The sequence below is a fragment of the Panthera pardus genome, unplaced genomic scaffold (assembly GCF_024362965.1).
Source record: "Panthera pardus isolate Hobbes unplaced genomic scaffold, ASM2436296v1 HiC_scaffold_6, whole genome shotgun sequence".
NCBI lineage: Eukaryota > Metazoa > Chordata > Mammalia > Carnivora > Felidae > Panthera > Panthera pardus.
The window spans coordinates 116,370,213-116,396,318 of record NW_026526991.1 but is presented as its reverse complement, the minus strand read 5'-3'; the positions used below and the strand labels follow the sequence as shown (position 1 = coordinate 116,396,318).

Sequence of the window (26,106 nt, the reverse complement as noted above, 5' to 3'; positions counted from 1 at the left end):
GTGAGTATGGATCTTTTATGACCTTACAAATAGTACACACTACTTTGTAGAATGTTCCTCTCTGATGTTTTCCCACAGTTAATATAATTTAATGACTGTTGTGATTTTTAATAAGAAGTACATATTTAGTCTTAATCACATTTCTTACAATTTCCTAGTGTTGAGAGCAACACTGTGAGGTGACTTTTAGAACCCACCTAAGGTTAGGAGCTGGTTGCCAATAGAATCAACCATGTGATTACACAGCTGAAATCTCACTCTCACCCTCCTGACTGCTTGGGAGGGGAGAGTGGCTGGAGGTTGAATCAGTCATGCATGTCTAATGAGGCCTCCATAAAAACCCAAAAGGATAGGGTTCAGAGAGCTTCCAGGTTGGTAAATGTGGAGATGTGGGAAGAGGGGCATATCTAGAGAGGGCATAGAAGCTCAACAATCCCTTTCCTTTTCCTTGCCCTATGCATCCTTTCCATCTGACTGACTGTTCCTGAGTTGTATCCTTTTATAAGAAACCAGTAATCTAGTAAGTACAGTGTTGTTTCTCTGAGTTCTGTGAGCCATCTTAGCAAATTAATCAAATCCAAGGAAGAGATCATTGGAACCTCCTATCTAGAGCCTGTTGGTCAGAAGCCTAGGTAACAGCCTGGTCTTGCAGTTGATATAGGAAGGGATAGAGGTAGAGGCAGTCTTTTGGGACCAAGGCCTTAACTTGCAGTATTTGATGCTATGTCCAGGTAGTTCGTGTCAGAATAGAGTTGAATTGTAGGACACCCAGGTGGTGTTGGAGAATTGCTTGTTTGTGTGAGGGAAAAACCGTAGGCTAAAATTGGGTACAAAATTGTAATGACTTAATGGTGTCCTTATATTATACAGTTGTACTATAATCATTTATATTGAACTTTTAAATGGTTCTGGTGTTTTGCTGTTAAAATGAGCACATTGGGGGCTGGGCAAAGTCGGTGAAGGGGAAGGGAGAGAGCTTCCAGCTGTAGAATAAATAAGTCAGAGGAATAAAAGGCCCAGCATAGGAAGTATAGTCAGTGATACTGTAATAATAGTGTTGCATGGCGACAGAAGGTAACTACACTTGGGGTGAGCATAGCATAATGTGTAAACTTATCAAATCACTATGTTGTATACCTGAAACGAATGTAACTGTGTGTCAGCTCTACTCACATAAAAATTTTTAATTATGATAATAAAATCAGTGCTGTGGTGATCATCTTAAGGTCTCAAGGCTTTGCCCACATGCTTAATTAACTCCTTAGAATGCATTGGAGATTTGCTCATGTGTTATTTATTCATTATGCTAGATTCCAATTCTAGAAATGGAATTGGTGAATTAAAGGAGACACTGCTATTTACATTTGGTTTTGTGCTACGCACTGTCTCTACTGAGAATGTTCAGAAGTATCTAAAACTGTTTCCATGAGTCTGCTAATTTAGGATTCATTTATTAAGTCAATATTATAACATCATAAAGAGCATGTTTAAAACCATAAAATAGTGACACTTTTCTTATACAATATCAAAGGATATTGTATAAAATTGTGGGAAAATTCTCAGGTACCAAAATATATTCTATAAGAAATTGATACAGTGAGGAGTTAAACCAGTTAGGAATAACATGGCAACACAAGGGGACAGTCTGAAGGGTATTTTTCAGCTTTCCTTTAAAAGGGTGTTTTATGGGATGCCTGGGTGGCTCAGTCGGTTGAGCATCCGACTTCGGTCAGGTCATGATATCGTGGTCTGTGGGTTCGAGCCCCGCATCAGGCTCTGAGCTGACAGCCCAGAGCCTGGAGCCTACTTTGGATTCTGTGTCTCCCTCTTTCTCTGCCCCTCCCCCGCTCATTTCTGTCTCTCTCTCTCTGTCAAAAATAAATAAACATTAAAAAAAATTTTTTAAAGAGTGTTTTATGTTAAAATATAGCATTAATATAATTTTGTTGCCTGTTTAAATATATTCTGAAAAATGAAAAGTTGTGGAAACTAAAGAATTCTGTTATTTCAACTTAGAAGAACTTACTGCTGTTATGAAAATTTTCAAACATATAAAAAAGTTACAAAGCTGTAGAGATGAACTACTTTACATCTAAAGCCTTTGGTATGCATCACCTAAGACCAAGCACATTATCCTAAATAAAGAGAGTAATTTATCCTACCAAATAAAACTAAATACTATTTCCTTGATATCTGGTACTCCAGGTTTTTTTTGAAATTTTCCTCAAATGTCTCTAGAATTTCTTAAGTATGTTTTTTACGGAAGATCATCAAGTCAAGGGTTCATGTATTATGTTTCGTTGTTTAATCTCTTAATCTGTTTTGATGTGACTTTTGTTTAGTGATAAGTTTATATTCCTTTCTCTCAAGATTCTGACTTGTTGAGGACCGATAGATAAGCAGTATTTAAATGATAGAGGGAAACTAGTTTTGGAGAAGATCCTGAAGTTGAATCATTATTTAAAGACATGTTTTGCTTTGTTTCAAAATACTGGTCATGTGTCTTCAACCTCCAAACTATATACATTAGTTATTAAGTATTTGTTTTATAGGTTCACATCAGGGTTTTTGTTTTTGGTTTTGTTTTTTTTAATTTGAATCATTCTCACTTATTTTTTCTTTTAGGAATTCTTTTAGTTGGACCCCCAGGGACAGGAAAGACACTTCTTGCTCGAGCTGTGGCTGGAGAAGCTGATGTTCCTTTTTATTATGCTTCTGGATCAGAATTTGATGAGATGTTTGTGGGTGTGGGAGCCAGCCGTATAAGAAATCTATTTAGTACGTTTTAACGTATCTTTCATACAATACCAAATTTTCTTAATTTTAGGGGAAGAGGGCTTCTTAACCCTTTCTTGGCTGTGTGATTATGATTGATAGCTGACCTAGCCATTGTGGGGGTCAGGTTTTAGGTACTTTAATGTGTGAGCTAAAACAGGACTGTACTTTTCCTCCAAAGAGAAGAGCCAGGAGAGGTGTTTGACGAGGTTGGGGGCTATTGTAAAGCTGGGTTTTTTGTTGTACTTTTCCTCCAAAGAGAAGAGCCAGGAGAGGTGTTTGACGAGGTTGGGGGCTATTGTAAAGCTGGGTTTTTTGTTGTTGTCCTATTCATTTTATTTGTTAATCTGATAGTATGTAATTAAAGAATAATTAGCCTCAAATCTGATTGTATATGGTTTGTGCAGTTGGAAGAGTGAATACTCAGTTGTTTGTGTTGTATATTATTGTATATGATACAGTGTTTTTGAGGCTACTGTTCTTAAATCAGTTTTGAAAGAAAGAAAGAGACCTTCTTTTGTGTTGTGTCTCCCAAATGAATGTCTTTGGTTGGCTTTTGACAACCTTACAGGTTTTTCATATTTATATGACTTTGTTCGAAAAGTATTGATTTCATTAAACTTACTGGAATCTCTTTTGTTTTCCTAGGGGAAGCAAAAGCAAATGCTCCCTGTGTTATATTTATTGATGAATTAGATTCTGTTGGTGGGAAGCGAATCGAGTCGCCAATGCATCCATATTCAAGGCAGACTATAAATCAACTTCTTGCTGAAATGGATGGGTAATTGAATCTTCCTCTGTCTTTGGAATATGGTGATATATTTGATAACATTCGAGAAATTGGAAAAAATGTAGACAACACAATAGTCCCTAGTGCAAGAAGGCCAGACAAGCTTCATTCTCTGTATTGTGTTGTGTCCATAACTAATTGATGTATCAACTGTTCTTAATTGATGACCTCTACACCTTTTTCATTAATTGTAGTGTGACAGGAAAGTACTGACAATAGTAGCCTCTTTGGAGATGTAAAGGGATTGTAGACTGGTTTCTACACAATTTGTGACTAGCTTCTAATGTTGTTGCAGATTAAAAGTTTGTATCAATTTTTATAATCTAAAAAGCAAGAGGTGGGGTTGCTCTGAAAGAAGTATGAACATCTTAAAACCATATAAGGCAGTTTGGAACCAAATAGGAAGTCTAGGAGCAAATCATTTGAATTGGTAAACTTGAGAATAATTTTTCACAAATAAGTCAGGTACACAAATAAGCCTTTGTGAAGATCTGTAATCGTAGGTGACTTTGTGATTTATTTTTAGCAGTTTTATTGAAGTATTCTGGCCCAATAACATTTGTTTTTTTCAAAAAATAATAGAGATGTCTTATCACCTGGGTGTAAACAAGATCACTCCCTTTTCTTTGCTGTTACTAAAATTAATGATAAACAGTTTTGTGTAGAGCATTTCTATATGTGTACTGTTTTAATTTTCAGTGAAAAGGTACTTTTGTTTCTTTTTTGATAGTTTTAAGCCCAATGAAGGAGTTATCATCATAGGAGCCACAAATTTCCCAGAGGCATTAGATAAGTAAGTGTGAAAAGACTTCTTTGGTAACTAATGATCATACTAGAACATGGATGAACTTTAAAAGAGAGGGAAGCCCATCACAAAACATCACATATGGTTTCATTTGTATGAAATGTCTCAAATAAACAAATCCATAGCAACAGAAAGGAAATTAGTGGTTGCCAGAGTGTGGGAAGAATGGGGAGTGACTGTTGGTGACTGTGGGGTTTCTTTTGGGGTAGGGGAATAAAAATATTTATTATTTACCAATTTATTATTTAATAACTCAAATGAGAGTGTTGATAGCTGCACAACTCTGAATATATGAAAAACCATGGGATTATCTACTTTAAATTCTGTGATATGCTAATTATGTCTCAGTAGAGCTGTTTAAAGAATCTTTTGACAAACTTTATATCACAAAATTTTAGGCTGGTGCAGAAAATTATAAAATGAAACTTACAGTTTTAAATTTTTGTTGTACTTATAGAAGTTACTCTTGTTTTCTTTCTTAATATGTTGATTTTTGAGAGAGAGAGCGAGTGAGCGCCGGGGAGGGGCAGAGAGAGAGAGGGAGAGAGAGAATTCCAAGCAGGCTCAGCACTGTCAGCTCAGAGCCCAACGTGGGGCTTGAACTCAAGAACAGTGAGGTCATTACTTGAGCTGAAATCAATAGTAGGATGCTCAGTGGACTGAGCCACCCAGGTGCCCCTGAGTTACTCATATTTTTCTTAAGTTTACTGATTTTTGAGAAGCAGAGGTGAGGGGAGAATTGGCAAAGGGGCAGAGAAAGAAAGGGAGACACACAATCTAAAGCAGGCTCCAGGCTCGAAACTGTCAGTGCAGAGCCCAACACGGGCCTCAAACCCATAAACCAGGAGATCATGACCTGATTCCTTGGTTGACTGACTTGCATGTTTTTGTTTGAGGGTTGTGTGCTATCTATCTGTATCAAACTTTGTTCTGCCTTCTGGTTATTGAAACTGTTTGGGAGGCATGTTTTTAAATTTTTTTTATGTTTTATTTATTTTTAATTTTTTTTTGTTTAGTTTTGAGAGAGAGAGATAGAGTACAAGTGGGGAAAGGACAGAGAGATACACACACACACGGAATCTGAAGCAGGCTCCAGGCTCTGAGCTGTCGGCACAGAGCCTGACCTGGGGCCTGAACCTGAGAACTGGGAGATCACAACTTGAGCCGAAGTTGGGCGCTCAATTGACTGAGCCGCCCAGGCACCCTTAATGTTTTATTTATTTATTTATTTATTTATTTATTTATTTATTTATTTATGTACTTACTTATTTGTTTATTTATTTAGTTAAAAATTTTTTAATGTTTATTTGAGAGAGAGAAGGGGAGAGAGAGTGAGAGAGAGAATGGGGGAGGGGCAGAGAGAGAGGGAGACACAGAATCTGAAGCAGGCTCCAGGCTCTGAGCTGTCAGCACAGAGCCTGACGTGGGACCCGAACCCACAAACTGGGAGATCATGACTTGAACCAAAGTTGAACACTCAACTGACTGAGCTGCACAAGTGCCCCTAATATTTTATTTATTTATTTGTTTGTTTATTAAAAATTTTTTTAATGTTTATTTTAGTGAGAGAAAGAAGGAGAGAGGTACACAGAGTGTGAGTGGAGGAGGGGCAGAGAGAGAGGGAGACACAGAATCTGAAGCAGGCTCCAGGTTCTAAGCTGTCAGCACAGCTCCCAACGGAGTGCTCAAACTTGTGAACCACAAGATCATGACCTGAGCCAAAGTCAGACGCTTAACCGACTGAGCCACCCGGGTGTCCCTTGATCCGTGTTTTAAAAGGAGTTGTATGCATATTTATGCTCAAAACTCCAATCTAAGGTGAAATAGGTGATGGGGATTAAGGAGTACATTTGTCGTGATGAACACTGGGTAATATGGAATTGTCCAATCACTATACTGTACACCTGAAACTAATATAACACTGCATATTAAGTATGGTGGGATTAAAATGAAAAACCTCAAATCTCCAGTCTAACTTCAGTTGCCATTATCTTTCCATCTTGTCTTTAGAGTGTCAGTCATACTTAATTGGACCTTCATCATAGTCAGATTATTAATTTATATTTTCTTTTTATATTCTCCTTTTAGTGCCTTAATACGTCCTGGTCGTTTTGACATGCAAGTTACAGTTCCAAGACCAGATGTAAAAGGTCGAACAGAAATTTTGAAATGGTATCTCAATAAAATAAAGTTTGATCAGTGTAAGTCTGATTCCATTAACACCAACTTTACTATTCTGTCTATAAAAAATGGTAATATTTCATTCCACCCTGTTTGTGGTCCTTACTTGATAGATGTCTCCAAAGACCAGTTTGTTTTACGTGTCCTTTTTCCTCTCCATTTGTATGTCCTTTTTAAAGTTTATTTTATTAATTGTATATACAAGAGATTCTATCATTTGAATCCTGATTCTAAAGGAAGTTTTCTTCCAAGTGTTCAGATACGTAACACTTGAAGATAAATGTATGTATAAATGCTTTGGGGATGAATGTAAAATATGAAATACTAGGAAGCATATATATAATCACTTTGGGGCTAACAGAGGCAAACTGTAAAACAAAACACAAGAAAATATTATGGACTCAAATAATAAACACAGCTGTCACGCTGTACTATTTTCAAAGATAGGTGAATAAATTTGTTAAACCAAATATGTTTCCTATAATAAGGAGAGCTTTTATAAATGTACATATAATACTATATATGTATAAAGTATTTAAAGATGAAATTCAGAAAATAAAAACAATATTTTATCTTTGAGTATACTTTATCAGTTTGTGGTTAGGCTAGTAACAATATAGGTCATAATTTGAAGGTTTATAAATCATGTCTGGCAACTCTGCATTTCTTTGTTTTTCACAAAGTTATTTAAATTTAAGGACTTTTGTGATTTGTCCTGTTGGCAATATTAATAGTATATTTAGTGGCAGTTTGGGCTTTTTTCCTCTAGAATTTAATAAAGTGAATTTATTTGGTAGTTGCAGTGAGATAAATATTTTAAGTTCTAGTTGAGGATAGCTTTTTTCTTTTGGAATATGAGTTGTTTGTGAAGAGCTCTTCTGAAATTTCAATGTTGTCTTCTATTTTCATAGCTGTTGATCCAGAAATCATAGCTCGAGGTACTGTTGGCTTTTCTGGAGCAGAGTTGGAGAATCTTGTGAACCAGGCTGCATTAAAGGCAGCTGTTGATGGAAAAGAAATGGTTACCATGAAGGAGCTAGAGTTTTCCAAAGATAAAATTCTAATGGGTAGGTTTTCTCTGTCTCTCTCTCCCTCTCTCTTTTTCTTTTCCTGTCTTACCCTGTTCATTATGTTAGAGAATAAGTTCTTCTTTTTGAGAAAAAGGTTATAAAAAAGAAAGGTACAGGAGCAAGAAAATATATACTCAAAAGTAGCCATACAATTGGGCCTCTTAAGAACAAATACAGTTTATATGATTATACTGTTTGGGGGCGTGGGTGTCATGTGTTTTCTCTTATCTGATAATGCTGCTAAAAGAGTAACTTAACTGGGGCGCCTTCCTGGCTCAGTCAGTTAGGTGTCTAACTCCTGATTTTGGCTCCGGTCATGATCTCACGATTTGTGAAATGAAACCCCGCGTTGGGCTCTGCCCTGAGAGCACAGAGCCTGCTTGGGATTCTCTCTCTCCCTCTCTGCCCCTACCCTGCTCACACAGACCTGATCTTTCTCTCTCTCAAAGTAAATAACCTTTAAATAAATACTAATTTTACTAATTTTCAGTATTTGATTTTAAATCTTGGTTGAGTTCAAAACAGGTTAGTTAGGACATTCCTGTTAAAATTTACATTTATCTTCTAGAATTAAACTTCCCTTGTTGATAGTAAGGATTAAGATGATAGCTCTTAGAATTTTGTTTGTCACTTGGAAAGTTGTTGTTTAAAATATTCATTAATTATATTAAGTCATGTTACACTAAGAATGACTTAAAGGCAAATGGGTTTTAGTTGTCTAATTATACCTTCCTAATGGAGTGAATTAATTAAAATTTTATCCTTAGGGCCTGAACGTAGGAGCGTGGAAATTGATAACAAAAACAAAACCATCACAGCATATCATGAATCTGGTCATGCTATTATTGCATATTACACTAAAGATGCAATGCCAATAAACAAAGCTACAATCATGCCACGAGGCCCAACGCTTGGACACGTAAGTATCTTGTGGCGTATGTTTATTTGTTTGTTTTCCTTTCAAATAGCACTCTCCAAAAGCTGATGAAGGGAATTATTGATGAAAATAATTTAAAAGAAAATTCAACTAATTCCCAAGTTTGTGGATCACTTTCTTCTGAAACATTCTGACAACAAAGGAGTGACAACAAAGGATCATTCTTAAATATGTCTTTGTGCTCTTTCCTCCACAGAGAAACTGTGTTGGCGGTTCAAGAGTTTTTCTAAGGTTTTTCTCATTGAGTACACGTTTCATTCTCATCTCTTTCTAATGAAAGACGTTTTAAGCACTTATGTGTACCTGGGGATAAGTTTGTCCTATTGCAGCGTTATGTATCTATTACATATATAAAATGAATTTTTGCTCTCTAATAATTTTTCTGATTTTTTTGTACTGCCAGTTTTGTCATCAGTCACCCAATGACCGTCTCTACTGATTGTCTCAGAGCTGCCAGCATCATGATTTTAAGTACAATAGTGAGAGCCAAATGATAATTCTGATTATTAATATAAATATTTCAAGCGGTATCTAAAGTTTTTCTTTGTTTCCGATTGTCTAGGTGTCCCTGTTGCCTGAGAATGACAGATGGAACGAAACTAGAGCCCAGCTGCTTGCACAGATGGATGTTAGTATGGGTGGAAGAGTGGCTGAGGAGCTGATATTTGGAACTGACCATATTACAACAGGTTGGCTGTAACAAATGGCTTTAGTTCAAATTGTGCTTGCTGATTTAAAAATTTTTTTTAAAAATTGAGTTCTTTGTATATTTTTAAATTTAGGTGCTTCCAGTGATTTTGACAATGCAACTAAAATAGCAAAGCGGATGGTTACAAAATTTGGAATGAGTGAAAAGGTAATAGCCACTTTAAATTTTTTTTTTTAATGTTTGTTTATTTTTGAGAGAGAGACAGTGTGAGCGGGGGAGGGGCAGAGAGAGAGAGGGTAGACACAGAATCTGAAGCAGCCTCCAGGGTCTGAGCTGTCAGCACAGATCCTGACACAGGGCTTGAACTCATGTACTGTGAGATCATGACCTGAGCCAAAGTCTGATGCTTAACCGACTGAGCCACCCAGGCACCCCTATAATACTTCATTTTCTTCCTTCCTCATGGATCAAATGATAATTTGCCAAGTGCCTCTTTGTGAGAGAGGGTTCTCATTATAAATTGATAACATTTACTTTTCCCGTCTCAGCTTATTCTAAACTGAATGTCGTTGTCTGAGTGATAAAGTTTAGTATTCTCCTTCCATTCTAGCTACCTGGATAGTAGTAGGTAGTATTTCATGAGCTAAGCAGATGTTGAGATCTTCTATTTCTCTTCGTATGACATAAAACACCTACTTGCTCAGCTTTCTTACTTTACCGTTTTCACATATTTCACTTTCCTACATTATCACTGTGGCTTCATGAAGCGCTGCTAATACACTGCATTGTGGATTTCTAGATTAGGAATAGCTGTGAAGGTTTTCTAACACGGTACTCAGAATCATATGTATAATTTTAATTTTTTTCTCTTGCTCATACTTTTAATTTAGTCTTAAACTTTCAGAAAAATAAAGAAATTTCTTTGCCTTCAAGGTGTGTTTATATTGAATTTCTTCCTTTTCCCTATAATGTTTCCTTAAGTATAGGATAATACTTCCTCTGTTACATTTATTAGTGGTTTAGGGTTTTTCTGTTCAATTTCTTTCTTCTTATTTGTTTTAGCTTGGAGTTATGACCTACAGTGATACAGGGAAACTGAGTCCAGAAACTCAATCTGCTATTGAACAAGAAATTAGAATCCTTCTAAGGGTAATAGTCATATTTTTCTATGCTTACGTATCTATCTAGTCATAAATAGTAAGGTACTTCCAAGGGATATTGGTTGTCCTCTATTCTTTAGAAATGTCACCATATATATGTGTGTGTGTGTGTGTGTGTGTATGTGTGTGTGTGTGTATATATATAAAATAAAGATAAGTGCACCATTGCGACTATGATTTTAATATGTCATTTGGGATCCTCTGGTCATAGAGTGGAGCTTTGTTTTATTCTGGCCATAGGCTAAGAATGGTTTATATCAATAATTATAAATATTCTACGTTAGCTGTGAAACCATAGCGCTGTGAGAATGGGGGATGTTATTTGAGTCTTTATTGGATTTTGAATCCAATAAAGTATACATTCTGATGTTGAATAAAATATACATTCTGATGTATATTTTATTCAACAAATATCATTGTTTTGTGTTAGCTGTGTGCCTGTGCTGAGAATGAAGAACAAAGGTCTTTGAAAACAAAAGTCTTTTTTATTTCAATGCCCAGTAGCTGTATAGTTGTATGTGCTGTTTACTGAGAAAACGCAGATGATGGCCTAAGGTGGGGGAAGTTTGTAGATCACAAGCTCAGTTACATGTTGAACGTGAAATGTCTTTTCACATTCAGTGTCATTTCATTGTTCACGTGAAGATTTCAAGTTGGGCAGGATACATGGGTCTGGTGCTTAGTGTAGAGGTTGGATATGTGCATGCCATTTGGATATGCATGATGGCACGTTTTGGAATGGACAAGACTGAGTTAATGCCAGGTGTCTAGTGAATGAGAACTATACTTAGGGTAGGAGATAGCAAAACGAAGGATATTTGATAGGGCTATATAGTCAGATGGTGTAAACTTCAAAGGAATCTTGCTTTATGTAATGGTCTGGCAATGGTGAGGGGAACAAAGAACTCAGCTCTTTACCCTGAAATGTCTGGGATAAGAGTGAACTAAAACTGTCACTTGAGGGCTTAGAAGTCTCCCCAGGAGGGCCAGGGTTTATTTAAAAAAAATTTTTTTTAATATTTATTTTTGAGACAGAGAGAGACAGAGCATGAGCAGGGGAGGGGCAGAAGGAGACGGAGACACAGAATCTGAAGCAGGATCTAGGCTCTGAGCTGTCAGCACAGAGCCTGATGTGGGGCTCAGGCTCACAAACTGCAAGATTATGACCTGAGCCAAAGTAAGGCGCTTAACCAACTGAGCCACCCAGGCACTTCTAGAATGGCTGGGTTTTGATTAACTCAAGAAGGTAGAAGAAATGCTTTAAGGAAGTTTAGTATATGAAAAGTTTATATAATGGAAAAGTTCAGAAGGTGTTTCAGAACAGGAAGTTCCTCTGCCTTCCCAGAAACTTCATTCTCCTTCTTTTATTATTTACGTTATTTTGAGTAAATTATACTCTAGTATTCCTAGAGCATTGGAAATACTCCTTTTTTGCTCTAATACATTTGTGAAAACTTAAAAACCATAATAAAAGTTGGATTCTTTTTCTGAAATGGTAAGATTAGGAAGGCAAGAAGGTACTCTTTCCACTAAATGGCACACTTACGTCATTATTAATGGAAGTGATTACTAGTTTGTAACATTTTAGGTTCAAATAATATGAAACTTAAAAGTATAAAAACCTAATAGTTGTCTTACATGTTACCATGTAAGAGTTTCATTCCAGCAGAATTTTTAAAGTTACTACTAATTCATCCCTGATTATTAGTTATAATATTCCATGATAATTTGTACTACTTTATACTTTCCTTGATTTTGATTATTTCACTTGAACATAAAAGTTTTATTCAGAATGTCTAATGATGTGAATTTGTAATAATTGTGTTATGTTTCTTTGACCTACCTATGCTTTTTGGTGTTGGTCAATTGATGTTGTCACAGACTGACAGTGAGTTGTTAACAAGGAAAAGAACAGAAAAGTAGATCTTTTCTGGCCATTTCAATTGTATAAATGGGTGAAATCTCACAAGGTAAAAGGAACAAAACCTCCCTTTCCTTTTTACACATGTATATTGAATAGAGAAGTAGAGTTCTTTGTTCACAGACCTTATTTTAAAAGTAAGTACAATGTGTACTTTTATATCTTTAAGTAGCTCCTTGTCTAAGTAGTCCTCAGTTATCCATGTGATAGATTTTCAGGTTAAGAATAGAATGTTTGTTTCTTATTTATGGTTTTTGCTTATCCTTTCTGCCTCTTAGATACCTGCTTTTTCCATTTCAGGACTCATACGAACGAGCAAAACACATCTTGAAGACTCATGCAAAAGAGCATAAGAATCTAGCAGAAGCTTTATTAACCTATGAGACCCTGGATGCCAAAGAAATTCAAATTGTTCTTGAGGGAAAGAAATTGGAAGTGAGATGATAACTCTTAAAATGGATGCATTGCTGGTTTTACTGCAAGAATATATAAGTAGCATTTCAGTAGTCTCCTTTTGCAATGCTTTTCTCCCATTCTTGACTTAGTATCATCACTTAAGGGTCTGAAACTCTATGTTAGTCTTTTGTCACATTTAATCTAATTTTGGTTATTCTCATGATGACACCTATTGCAAATTATCAGCCCATAGCAAATATGTTAAAGAAAATAAAGAACTATTAGGATTGAAAACAGCTGGTTTGAGCAATGTCAATCAGTTATTAAGTTGAAAATAAGTAATGATTTTATGGTTGGTTCCTTTACCAGATGTGAATTAAAATTGTGCCTTGGGCTCTTGGGAAGTATTTTGTACTTGGCAGAGTAAAATTGTTGAAGGATTGTCTTTGTGTTTAGCTGGTCCCACTTACCTTTGATAAAGAAATGATACCATTTGGCTGTTGGTGAACCATATTTCTATATAGGTCAGTGGAAACTTCATTAGGAAGCACTTAATTATGCTCCAGATTGTCCATATAGAAAATAGTTCTGTTTTTGTTCTTGTCTGTCAAAGAGTAGAGAATTGTAAACATATAGCTATCATCAGAATTTAAATGATTATAATCTTTTAGAAATGCAGCTTGCATTTTCATTGTCTTTTTTTTTAACATCATTATCACTCTTACTAATGAAATTTATTTCAAAGCAGCAAGTATCTTGTTAAATAAAAAGTAACTCACTTCAAATTCTGAATAACTATATAATTGTGCTTGGTATTGAAAGAAAAATTAACCCCAAATCTCAGTACCTTCTAAGTGAACTTGGGATTACCCTGTGTTAGAAATGGAAAGTTCTGTTTGCTTTTCATTCAGATTTTGTGAATATGAACATGTTGTTACAGGATTTACAGATGACTTTATTTAACTCAATAGAAAAATTATTTTAGAGCTCATTGTATTGGTTTTACAACCAAATTATATTCTTGAAGTGATTTTATTAAAATTATCTACAGTTTTCTAATAACTTTTAAGCTGTATATGGTCTTCATTGAAGAAGTTGATAGAGGGAGTTTGCTATACAATATCCTTTTCTCTTTTTTTTTAATGTAATTTTAAATTTTGATCTAATTTCAAATTTATAGAAATGTTACCAAAATAATAAAAGGAACTCCTATATACCGTTGGTCCAGATACACCATCCCATTTGTTAATTGCCCACCTCCCTTTCTCCCTTTCTTTTCTCCTTTCTTCTTCCCTCTCCCCCTCTCTGGTATATATATATGTATGTATGTACACGTGTCTTTGTGTGGATGCATGTTTTTATTTTTCTTGGATAGACTTCTAATATTGAAATTGCTAGGTCATGTAGTAGATTTCTGTTTACCTTTTTGAGAACCTGATGAACTGCATCTACATCATTCTGTACATCTTCTACAGTACTTATAGTCTCTCTTTTTGATAACGCCATTCTAGTGTGAATGAAATATTAGCTCATGGATCTAATTTACATTTATCTACACTAGTGATATTGAGCATCCTCTCCTTTTTTATTGGCCATTTGTATATTTTCTTTGGAGAAATGTCCGTTCAGACCACCCCATTACTTTTGGGTTGTTTGTCTTATTACATGTTGTAAGAGATATATATTCTAAATACAGTTCCCTTATCTTGCTTTTTTGATCCAGTCTGACAATCTCTGTTATTTGAATGGAGTGTTTAGTTCATTCAAATTTAGTATTGATATAAATTGTCTTTACATCTCCCATTGTGCTTTTTGTTTCCTGTTTCTCATATCTGAAGAGATAGATCCTTGTGTTCTTCCTTTTTTGAGTTACATATCAGTGGTTGACCTAGGGATGACTGTGTGCATCTTATCAGTCTGCGTTAATTCTGGTAAAATGGAGGAACTTTATTTCAGTAGATTTCATTTTCTTCTCTGTGCCCTTATTTTCATGTTATGTCTGTGCATGTTACAGCAACTCAACAATACGGTGATGTAACTAGTGTTTTATATAATTTTATTGCTTCAGTCTTTGCTGAGAATGTTTTTTATTTTGCCTTTGTTTTTTGAGGGGGGATAGTTTTGCTGGCTATAGAATACGTGGTTGACATTTTTTTTTTTAATTCACTCGTTTTGAATATGTTATCCCACAGACTGCTGGCCTCTATTATTTTTTGTTAAGAAGTCATATGTTAATTGTAATTCTGGTCTCCTTTTGTGATAGGGTTTTTTCTCTTGCTGATCTCAAGGTTTTGTTTTGTTTTGTTTTGTTTTCTCTTTGTCTTTTACCAGTTTGACTATGATGATGTGTTTAGGTATGGGTCTTCTTATGTTTTTCCTAGTTGGGATTTATTGAGCTTCACGTGTAGATTAATATTTTTCATTAAATTTAAGCAATCTTTGGCAATTATTTCTTCAAATATATGTATCTGTCCTTTTCTATCTATTCCTTCTGGGATTCTCCTTACATGTGTTGTTGGTACATTTAATGTTAATCTGGTCTCTGAGGCTTTGTTTGTTTTCTTCATTGTTTTTTCTCCCTGTCCTTTTGAGATTGAATGATTTCTGTTGATTCTTAAATTCACTCATTCTTCTGCCATCTCAAATCAATTGAATTTTCCATTTCAGGTACTATATTTTTCTGCTCTAAGTTTCCATTCAATTCTTTCATTTACTTTGTATCTTTTTATTGAGATTCTTCTTGCATTGCATCATTTTCATCATGGTTTTCATTAATTCTTTAAACATGGCTTCCGTTAGTTCTTTGAACATGTTCATAGAGCTGCTTTTAAACCTTTGCTAAATCTACCATCTGGAAATACTCAGGCAGTTTTATGTAATGCTTTTCTTCCTTAGTGAGGGTCATACTTTCTTGTTTCTTTGCTTTGTAATCTTGTTGAATTACAGATAATGTAGCAATTATGGATTCTGATTTAGTAACAGTAACTTGCCTCCAGTTAATTTATGAAGTTCCTCTCTACTACAGTGTGCAGCCATTGATGTCTCTTGTTCATTTTTAAAATTTTTAAAATCTTGCTTCCTGAGGGTTGCTGCTGTGCCTGCCTAGCTTAGCATTTAGGCAAAGATTGGACAGAAGTTGTGTTCAAACCGCATCATTCAGGCTTTCCACTCTGCTGATGGATCTGTGTGGGCTTGCAAGTCCATTCAACATTTGGGTCATTTTCAAGACTGCTCTGGTTTTTGCTTTCTAACAGGCTTTTTGCTTCTCCTTTTTTGTGTATGTGCACGCCTTGGCAACCATGGATACGTGGGTGGTTTGAACCAGCTTCAGTTTCTACTCTGCATGCCTCTGGTAAATCTGGAGTATATGGAGTGCTTATCAACTCCAGATGGCTGTCTTACCTCCCAGAACTTCCAGTGAAATACCTTGCTACTCTTACCTTGTTTGCCCCAGACAGGACTGCACCCTCAGTCTAGATAACTCTGTGTGCTTAGCGTGGAAATCACCACTTTGACTCACTCTGCATCGGGTCAAGCAAGTCCCTTCTGACAGTGGCAGCAAGTTCTGACGTGGGAAGTGAGAGCACAGCACCACAGACTCACACAGCTCTTACCAAATTTCAGTGATTTTCATGAATAAACACTTCTTAAGTTTATTACAGGTCTTTAGTTCCAGAGTGCTGTAATGGTTTTTATTCCACTTCATAGTTTGTTTTGTTTTGTTTTTAAGTTGGAATGATTTGTCAACCTCCTCACCTCATCATACTGAATCTCCCTCACTTATTTTGAATCATACTCCAACCAAAGCTGTTTGATAAGAATGGACTTAGGGAGGACTGGTAAACTTTGCAGAGCTATCCATTCAAAGCTACCAGAATGCCACCGTTTGCCATGTAACCTCTATCTATTAAGTTGAGTACTTTTGGTAATGGATACATGTTTTATTTTAGATATTTGTATTTGTTTATATTCATTTTAAAGTAAATACTGAGTTACTTCAATCCAGCTGGTTATATTTCTTACTGTAAGGATGCAGTATTTTAATAAAATATGTTGGTGGAATGTAGACTTGATCTTTGGACTGAAAAAATAACACCTAGTAGTGGTGATAAGAATTTGGAGAGTTGATACATTTGAACTGAGGATTTTATTTCTATGCAAATTTTCCTGCCCCTAGTTTTTCACAAGTGAATCCCAGTTCTCATAAGCAAGAATGTGGATCCCCCACCCCACTTAGACCACAGACTTCCTTTATAAAGTTCTATATAAATGCTGTGTTGCTGTCAGTTGCATCATACAGTAATACAATGAGTAGGTAATCTGTTCTGAATTTGAGAATGCATTTAATAGGAAAGAAAACAGCTAATTTAAAGCTGCCAAAGGAGAAGGGTGAGAAGGTACTCATTTCTCATAAAAGCTAATTGGGGGGGGGGAGCGCCTAGGTGGCTCAGTTGGTTAAGCATCTGACTCTTGACTTTGACTCAGGTCATGATCTCACAGTTCGTGAGTTCGAACTCCACATCGGGGTCTACTCTGGCAGTGCAGAGCCCGCTTGGGATTCTCTCTCTCTCTCTCTCCCTCTCTTTCTCTGTCCCTCTCTTGCTTGCTCTCACTCTCTTTCTCAAAATAAGTAAATAAACTGAAAAATTAAAAAAAAAAAACTAATTTGAAGGGCTTGATGTGAGTCTCTTGCAGTTCTGGAAATATAAGTTTTTGACTTATACTCAGGAAAGCTGGAACCTGAGAGGGTGGATAAGGTGCTTTGCCTAATGAAGGGAGAAGAGTTCTAATGTGTTGAGACCATCCCGCACTCTCAGCATTTGGTTTGACAAAAACTGCTTGAGTGCTTATGAAGGACCAGATATTTGTCAAGAATGAAGGAGAGTGAACCATTGTGGGGGATCCATTTACCATACAAAAGGGTTGCTTAGAGGTGCAAAGAGGCCTCAGAAGAGGATAGTCCAAAGTGGATCTCTGGATTCCTTGAAAGCTAAGAAGAAAGAAAACCCACAAGAATGGATTGCATTAACTCAGGTCAGGGGAGTTGCAGGTGAAGACAGCTAGGAGTACAGGAATGCCCCTGAGAAAAAGTCAACTTTAAAATAATTGCGGGGCGGGGTATGCCTGGGTGACTCAGTCGGTTAAATGTCCACCTTTGGCTCAGGTCATGATCTCACAGCTTGCGAATTCGAGCTCCGTGTCTGGCCCTGTGCTGACAGCTCAGAGCCTGGAGCCTGGTTTGGATTCTGTGTCTCCCTCTCTGCCCTTCCCCTGCTCATGCTCTGTCTGTCTGTCTGTCTCTCTCTCTCTCTCTCTGTCAAAAATAAGTAAACATTAAAAAAATTTTTTTTTAAGTAATTGCTTGGGTGCCTGGCTGGCTTATCAGGTAGAATATGTGACTCCCTCTCTCTTTTTTTTTAATGTTCATTTATTTTGAGAGACAGAGAGTGTGTGCATATGTGTGAGTGAGGGAGGGGCAGAGAGAGCTGGAGAGAGAATCCCAAGCAGGGATTATCCGTGCTGTCAGCAGAGAGCCCTACTCAGGGTTCAATCCCATGGACCATGAAATCATGACCTAAGCAAAATCAAGAGTCAGATACTCAGTCAACTGAGCCACCCAGGTGCTCCTAGAGCATGTGACTTTTGATTTCAGGGGTCATGAGTTCGGGCCCCACGTTGGATATAGAGTTACTAAAAACAAACAAAACACACACACCAAAACTGTAAAATGAATGAATGAATGAATGAATGCATGCATGCATGCATGCCCAATCCAGCATGCTCAAAACCATCTTACGAAGTGTCAGCCAGATAACTCAACTGCCCCTTACAGTTGACCCTGCAAGGTCAGACCATAGTTAACCAGCTGAGAGAGGAGGGATGGAATTAGGAAAGAAGAAAAGGACCATGCCAGCCTTCTACCCCTACTGCAGGTGGTTAGCTTGTAGCCTGGCCTGGCTGATTAACTTTGACTTGCGTTGATTTTCTAATTTTATAGGGCTGGCTGGACATTCTGTTTCAGTGCTTTGTGAGTTAAAACAACTCTATGGACGTTTCATTACTTGAAAGATTTTTCAACCTGGATTGGGAGAAAAATATCTGAATATTTGCTAGTGGGAGGTGATGTTGCCATCTGATTATATCCCATGAGTCCAAAATAGTGGTTACACATAGTAAGATTTCGGGGGCGCTTGCATGGCTCAATCAGAAGAGTGTGTGACTCTTGGTCTCAGGGTTGTGAGTTCCAAGTCCCACATTAGGTATAGAAATTACTAAAAAAATTTTTAAAGATAAAAGATTTTTGTTTAAACACTTTTTTTTTTTTTGTGGCTACAATTCCATTCATGTGATTTCTCAAAATCTGAAATAGTTCTATCACAATTGTGTGTAGAATATGTATGTGAATATGTCATTTTTAACTTTTTTAATGTTTTTGTTTATTTTTGAGACAGACAGAGACAGAGCATGAGCAGGGGAGGGGCAGAGAGAGGGAGACACAGAACGCGAAGCAGGCTCCAGGCTCTAAGCTGTCAGCACAGAGCCCGACGCGGGGCTCAAACTCACAGACTGTGAGATCATGACCTGAGCTGAAGTCGGACGCTTAACCGACAGAGCCACCCAGGCGCCCCCAGTCACCTTTAACTTTTTAAACAAAACTTGTATTATCTTGGTATTTTTATATGGTTTTTCTATTGTACTTTTTATAGCTTACTATTTTTTTCCCTTAAAATTCCTAATTTAGAATTCCCCTAATTTGGTTGTTATTTTCCCCTATTTGTTATCAAAATTCTATTGTTTTGGGGTGCCTGGGTGGCTCAGTTGGTTTGATGTCTGACTTTGGCTCAGGTCATGATCTCACAGTTCATGAGTTCAAGCCCCACATTGGGAGCCTACTTGAAATTCGCTCTCTCTCTCTCTCCCTCTCCCTCTCTTTCCCTCTCTTTCTCCGCCTCTTTCCCATGTGCTCAGTCGCTCTCAAAATAAATAAATAAACTTAAAAAAATAAATAAACCTTAAAAAATTAATACTGGGTTTATTTTGTTTATTTTTGAGAGAGAAAACATGAGTCAGTAGGGGAGAGGCACAGAGAGGACAGAGTATCTGAAGTGGGCTCTACACTAACAGCAATGAGCCTCATGTGGGGGTTGAACTCATGAACTGTGAGATCATGACCTAAGCCAAAGTTGGACGCTCAACCGACTGAGACACCCAGGCGCCCCAAAATGAGTACTTTTGATATTGAAAGAGCTAATCCAAGGATTTACCAGAATTATTTACTTATTTTATTGCTAAATTAATAAGGCAAGAAAACTTTCTGATGACTACTTTTAGTTGGTCACAGCTCTTATTTCCCCCTTTACTCTGTTGCTAACATTCTATGATTATGTTAAAATTCAGGAATTACCTTGTGGTGTCCTTCTTTGCTCTCCCTTTCATACTGGTAAACTCTAAGGTTATTTCCTTGGTCCTCTTATCTTCTCTCCATATTCTTCTATCTGTATGCTGATTTCATAGTCTTTCTTTCTCTCCAGCCCTTCTATTAAGGTTTATGTCCAGCTGTTTTCGCGGTTTCTCCAGAGCATTACATGTGTACTTTGACAACAAGCTGTTCTCGAATTGTTTCTCGGTTGACATCCTGCCACCTGATGGTGAGTTCTAGGAAGCAATCTTGAACATGTTATCTCTAGGACTAATAGAAGTGCTTTTTAGGTAGTCAGCTAATAAGTTTTCGGTGAATGAAAGAATAATAGGCATTCATAGGTTTATTATCCTGATTATCTCACCATTGGGCAGAGCACTGGAATAGATGGATTAAACTCTCCCTAGAAGGTTAAATAATGCTATAGAGACTATTAGGTGATTTTCATTTCTGAAAATATCCTAGTGAGTACAACAGTAAAGGAGATACCTTGTAAGTGACTGGAATGTATTATAGAGGAATATCTGATTTCTTCTTAGAAGATAAAGAATGCAAGGTAGGATTGTGTGCCAGGCTTATAAAGTGTCTGACACACAGAAGGACCCATCAAATGAAAAGATTAAGACCTCTAGCATGAAATTCTTTAAGGTATTCTGGATTGGTTTCATAGAATATGTGCTTTATCTTTGATCAACTAATTGCTACCATTCATGTTCTAAATTAAATGTCTTACATACATTTGTTACTATTAATGAAAGTCTCTTAAAATTCAACCTCAGGAGACAATTTTGTGAATTTTTCATATATCTATTTGTAGTGCTGGGAGATTCCAGACTTAATTTTAAAATTAGAGATGGACTTAATAGAGAATGGGGCAGATAGAGAGGCAGGTGGATCAAACTTTAAATATTTAAAATTAAATGTTTAAATTAAGTATTAACATTAAATATTTAAAAGCCTTTAACTATTTAAAGACTTCCTGTAGTCCTTAATCAGATCCATGCCGAATTCTCTACTCCCCAAACTTGCACAAGTAAAAGCCACAGTTTCCATTAATTATGTGTTACAACCATGTAAAGTGGGTGACTGTGTTTTCCCTTAGGAAGAATGTATTCAAGCTGTGTTTTGTGGGGCTTCTGGATGGCTCAGTCGGTTAAGCATCTGACTTAGGCTGTGGTCATGATCTCACAGTTCGTGGGTTTGAGCCCCGCGTCGGGCTTCATGCTGACAGCTTAGAGCCTGGAGCCTGCTTCAGATTCTGTGTCTCCCTCTCTGCCCCTCCCCTGCTCGTGTTCTGTCTGTCTCTCTCAAAAATAAATAAACATTAAAAACACAAAAACCTGTGTCTTGTTTACTGCACACCTCTAATGGAGTTTCTAAGTTGAATTTTACCATTAGTAATCAGATGCAGTCTTTTATTGGGGTTAAAAATAATGAAATAGATTATTTGATGTTGCAAAAAAGTGAAAAATCTCTTTACCATTTTCCAGATCCCTTGCTTCTCTTCTTATATTGTCTTGTGAACTTACCAAGTGGTCAGATCAAATCAGGATGTTTTTGTGAAAAGATGGGCATCTCCTGAGTAGGTCCTGGATTTAAATAGCAGTGGTTACAATTCAAAGAAAGAATATATCACCTGGACTCTGAAGGAAACAGATGTTTAGTGCTAGTCTCTCTGTAGCTGCCATCTTACTATGTTTAAGTGGATACATTTCACTTAAATGTGCTTATCATTCACCTTTCATCTTTTCTGCAGAGCAGAAAGGATTTAAGGCCCTCCCCTTAAGTTTTGCTACTCTTCACAGTCCTGAAAGCATGTTAAAGACCAGCTGTTCTTAAGCCTGAGATGTTAGTTATGTCTGTGTAACTCCTAGAAATTATGAACTAGGTGATGACAAAGACAGAGTTGGAAGAAGATGGAAGAAAATGAGACAAAATATAAAGGTAACTGGAGAAGTTGGTTGCTAAAGGTTTTTCAGGAAGAACAAAAAGTCTTCTTTTTATGTTATTTTCAAATAATCTTGGTTATCTGCAAGAAGCTGTCATGGTTGTAAGTCAAAACTATGAAATGACAGTGATAAGAAATTTGTGATTGAAGCAAGGTGAAGCCTGGCATAAAATTTTCACGGATCGGGAGAGCACAGCACCCACCAGGTAGAATGGCAAGTTGCCAGTATTAGCTCTGCTATGACAAAGGTTCAATTTTGAAAATTTTTAATTTTGGGGGTGGCTGAGTGGCTCAGTGGGTTAAGCGTCTGACTTCAGCTCAGGTCATGATCTTGTGGTGAGTTCGAGCCCCACATTGGGCTCTGTGCTGACAGCTCAGAGCCTGGGGCCTGCTTCAAATGCCAGGTCTCCCTGTCTCTCTCTGCCCCTCCCCCACTTGTGCTCTTGCTCTTTCTCTCTCAAAGATAAACATTAAAAAAATTAAAATTCTTAATTTTGATGAAAAATCATGTTTCATACTGTTATAGCAGAAAAAGACTTCAGAATTTATACAGATTCCATAGGGGAGAAGTGTGGGGAAAAAAAACAGAAGACCAAGGTGAAAATTTAAATTGCATTCCTAATCTGAGATTTTTTTTTTTAAGATTTTTAAAGTTTATTTTATTTATTTATTTTGAGAGAGAGCACAGGGGAGCGGCAGAGAGAGAGGGAGAGAGGGAATTCCAAGTAGTCTCTGTGCTGTCAGCACAGAGCCCAGCATGGGACATGAACTCATAAAGTATGAGATCGTGACCTAAACCGAAATCAAGAGTCAGACACTTAACAGACTGAAAACCAGGTGCCCCCTGCTAATCTGAGTTTCAATCTTTGAAAGTTACAAATAAAAGATACGGGGGCACCTGGGTGGCTCAGTTGGTTGAGCATCTGACTTCAGCTCAGGTCATGATCTTGTGTTTTGTGAGTTCAAGCCCCACATTGGGCTCTGTGCTGTTAGCACAGAGCCTGTTTCGGATCCTCTGTCTCCCTTTGTCTCTGTCCCTCCCCTGCTTATGCTCTCTCAAAAAATAAATTAAAAAAAGAAGAAGAGTTACAAATATCTCCTTCTGCCTGAGGAATCTCAGTCCCAGATGGTGTCTGCTCTGGATAGGTGGGGAATATGGCTAGAGGGGGTACAAAGATGGTGAAAAAATTCTCTAGTCATAAACTGCTTTCGTAAGCAGAAATTTTCCTAGAAGGGATTAAAGAGATGTGCGGTATGTTGCGTACACCCTGGGACAAAGACTTGGTCTTAGCACTGACAGCCCTGTGGCCCAAGAATCCCCCAGTCCTAAGCACACTGGGGAACCCACTTGAGTTCTGGAGGTCAGAGGTCTGAAAATCCCACTAAAGCCAAGCTGTTGGCAAGGCTGCATTCCTTTTGAAGGTTCTAGAGAAGAATCCATGTTCCTGTCTTTTCCAACTTCCAGAGGCTTCCTAGGCTCATGGCCCCCTTCCATCTTCAGAGCCAGTAATGGCCTGTCGAGTCTTTCTCACACCATTCTGACACTTCCATCTCCCTCTTCCTCATTTAAAGGACCCTTGTGATTACATTGGACCTGCCTGGATAATCCAGCGTAATCATTTTAGCAACTTATTAGCAAACTTAATTCCATCTGCAACCTTAATAGCCTTGCTTGCCATGGTATCAACATTCACAGGCTCCAATAATTAGGATGTGGACATCTTTGGCAACCATTACTCTACTTACAACCACACTCCCCTTTTTCCTTCATAGAGATTTCCCTAGTAAATCTCTTTCACATCTAGTCCTGCCTAAGCATCTGCTTATTTGAGGACTCCACGAACACAAGTGGTGCTGGGAGTGGTCTGAGGAAACAGGTTTTGAGACAACCTTACAGCCAAAACAACACCATTGTGAGTGGCACATGGGGCATGAGTATTCCCTAGCACAAAGCAGTTGTGACCTTGAAAAAAATTCCAGGTACAGGAACTTTGAAAGATATGGACGGAACATATCTATAAAATGGTAGACCCACTTCTCTAAGTATATATATACCAAGAGAAATGAGAACATGCATCCACACAAATGTTCACAGCTACGTTGTTCATAATAGCAAACAAGTGGAAACAGCTTAAATGTTCAAGTGAAAAATGGATAAACAAAATGTGGCATATCCATAAAATGGAATGTGATTTGGCCATAAAAAGGAACCAAGTACTAATAAATGCTGCAGCATGGATATAGTGGGTTGAAAGGTGTCCTTCCAAAAGATATGTCCATGTCCTCACTCCTGGAAGCTGTGAATGTGACCTTTGGAAAAAAGGTCTTTGTAGATGTACTTACGGATTTTGAGATAGATCATCCTGGATTATCTGGTTGGCTATAAATTCAGTGACATATCCTTACAAAAGACGCAGAGGAAAGACAGAGAAAACAGGAGAAAACCATGTGAAGACAGGTAGAGGTTACACTGACGCCCCACATCAGAAACTGGAAGAGGCAAGGAAGGATTCTATACTAGATGTCTTGGACAAAGTATGGCCTTGCAGACACCATGATTTCAGAATACTGGCTTCTAGAACTGTGAGAATAAATTTCTGTTCTTTTAAGCCACCAAGTTTGTGTTATTTATGATAATTAGTTGCAGCAGCTCTAGGAAACTAATGTAACGGATATAACTGAAAACATTTTGCTAAGTGAAAAAAGCCAGTCATAAAAGACAACATATGATTCATTTTTTAATTTTTATTTTCTTATACTTTTTTAAGACTTTTTTTTTTTTTGAGAAGGAGAGCAAGCAGGGCAGCGACAGAGCGGGGGTGGGGGGACAGAGGATCAGAAGCGGGCTCCATGCAGACAGCAGAGAGCCCGATGAGGGGCTCGAACTCACAAACCATGAGATCGTGACCCAAGCCAAAGTTGGACACTTCACTGACTGAACAATCCAGGCCCCTCTTTAATTCCATGTATATGAAATGTCCAAAAGAGGAAAATCTATCAAGACAAAAAATAGGTTAGTGGTTACCCAGGGCCAAAGGGTTGGAAGGAAATGGAGAGTAACTCCTAGTGGGTATAGGGTTCCTTTCTGGGGTAATGAAAATGTCAAAATTGATCATGCTGATAGTCGCACAATTCTGTGAATTTCTAAACAATTGAATTGTCCACTTTAAACAGGCAAATTATATATGAATTATGTTTCAATAAAGCTGTTTTAAAAAGCTATCTGGGTACTGCAAAGTTGTATCTTTATCCTGGATTGGGATAATGAGAAAGTGGCAGAGGTTAACAAGCAGCAAAGGTTAAGTGCTACAGGACCTCTTTGGAAGTTCACACAGAGGCCCTAACGTGCAATGGAAGAGCAGAAACTGAAAGAATAAACTGAAGATCTGATAGAGTTGCAGAGTGCCAGGGATGTTTAAGTGCTCAGCCAAGGCAAGTATACTATCCCAAGTTCAGGGCCACTGAGAATATCTAGACACTAAGATAAGATGGGGACATCAAGTTGTATACCCGTGAGGATGTCCATTCTGCAGACCCCACTAAGTCCTCATGGGTGCAGCTCTCTAGGCCCAGCCTTCCCTCATAAGTACTAGCACATACCCCATGCTGGAAGACTTTGCAGAGGCTTCTCCCAGGCAAGGCAATAGGTGTCCCCTCAGGAGCTGCACCCACATCCTCTCTTAGCTGCCTGGCTAATAATTTGGGTTAAATCCCACCATAACCAGGCGGGGGATGTGCTGGGCTTCGTAAAGGATGAAGAGATTAAGTACCAAACAAGCTGTAATAAGTAGTATGTACAGGCACAAGCTAAGGTGAGTAGCTTTGGGACTGGATCTTAAGCGGCTTGATCAAGTGAGATGTTGTGTAAGAGCGGATAAGCAATAACTCATTGATGTGGGGGGCATTTGGAGGGAAACAGGACTTAACAAGCAAGAGCCCTAAGGGATAGAGGCAATTTGCTGTTAGGTTGTATATCAGAACTCAGGAGAAAGCAATAGCCAATGCTGAGTGAAGCAGAAATGCCTGAGCTACATAAAACTGTAACACCAACTGT

General features: G+C 37.6%; 1 protein-coding gene across 1 annotated transcript in view; it reads left to right on the top strand.

Moving 5' to 3' along the window:
• The window catches only part of YME1L1 (YME1 like 1 ATPase), a 50,881-nt gene extending 34,131 nt beyond the window's left edge, over positions 1-16,750 (top strand). Inside the window, exons 10-19 of the mRNA XM_019465281.2 lie at positions 2,626-2,778; positions 3,424-3,556; positions 4,296-4,358; positions 6,459-6,571; positions 7,463-7,618; positions 8,389-8,540; positions 9,121-9,247; positions 9,341-9,414; positions 10,270-10,356; positions 12,589-16,750. Coding sequence (XP_019320826.1) covers positions 2,626-2,778; positions 3,424-3,556; positions 4,296-4,358; positions 6,459-6,571; positions 7,463-7,618; positions 8,389-8,540; positions 9,121-9,247; positions 9,341-9,414; positions 10,270-10,356; positions 12,589-12,732 — 1,202 coding nt within the window. The 3' untranslated portion in view covers positions 12,733-16,750. The remainder of the gene's footprint in view (positions 1-2,625; positions 2,779-3,423; positions 3,557-4,295; positions 4,359-6,458; positions 6,572-7,462; positions 7,619-8,388; positions 8,541-9,120; positions 9,248-9,340; positions 9,415-10,269; positions 10,357-12,588) is intronic.
• The last annotated feature ends 9,356 nt before the right edge of the window (positions 16,751-26,106 follow it).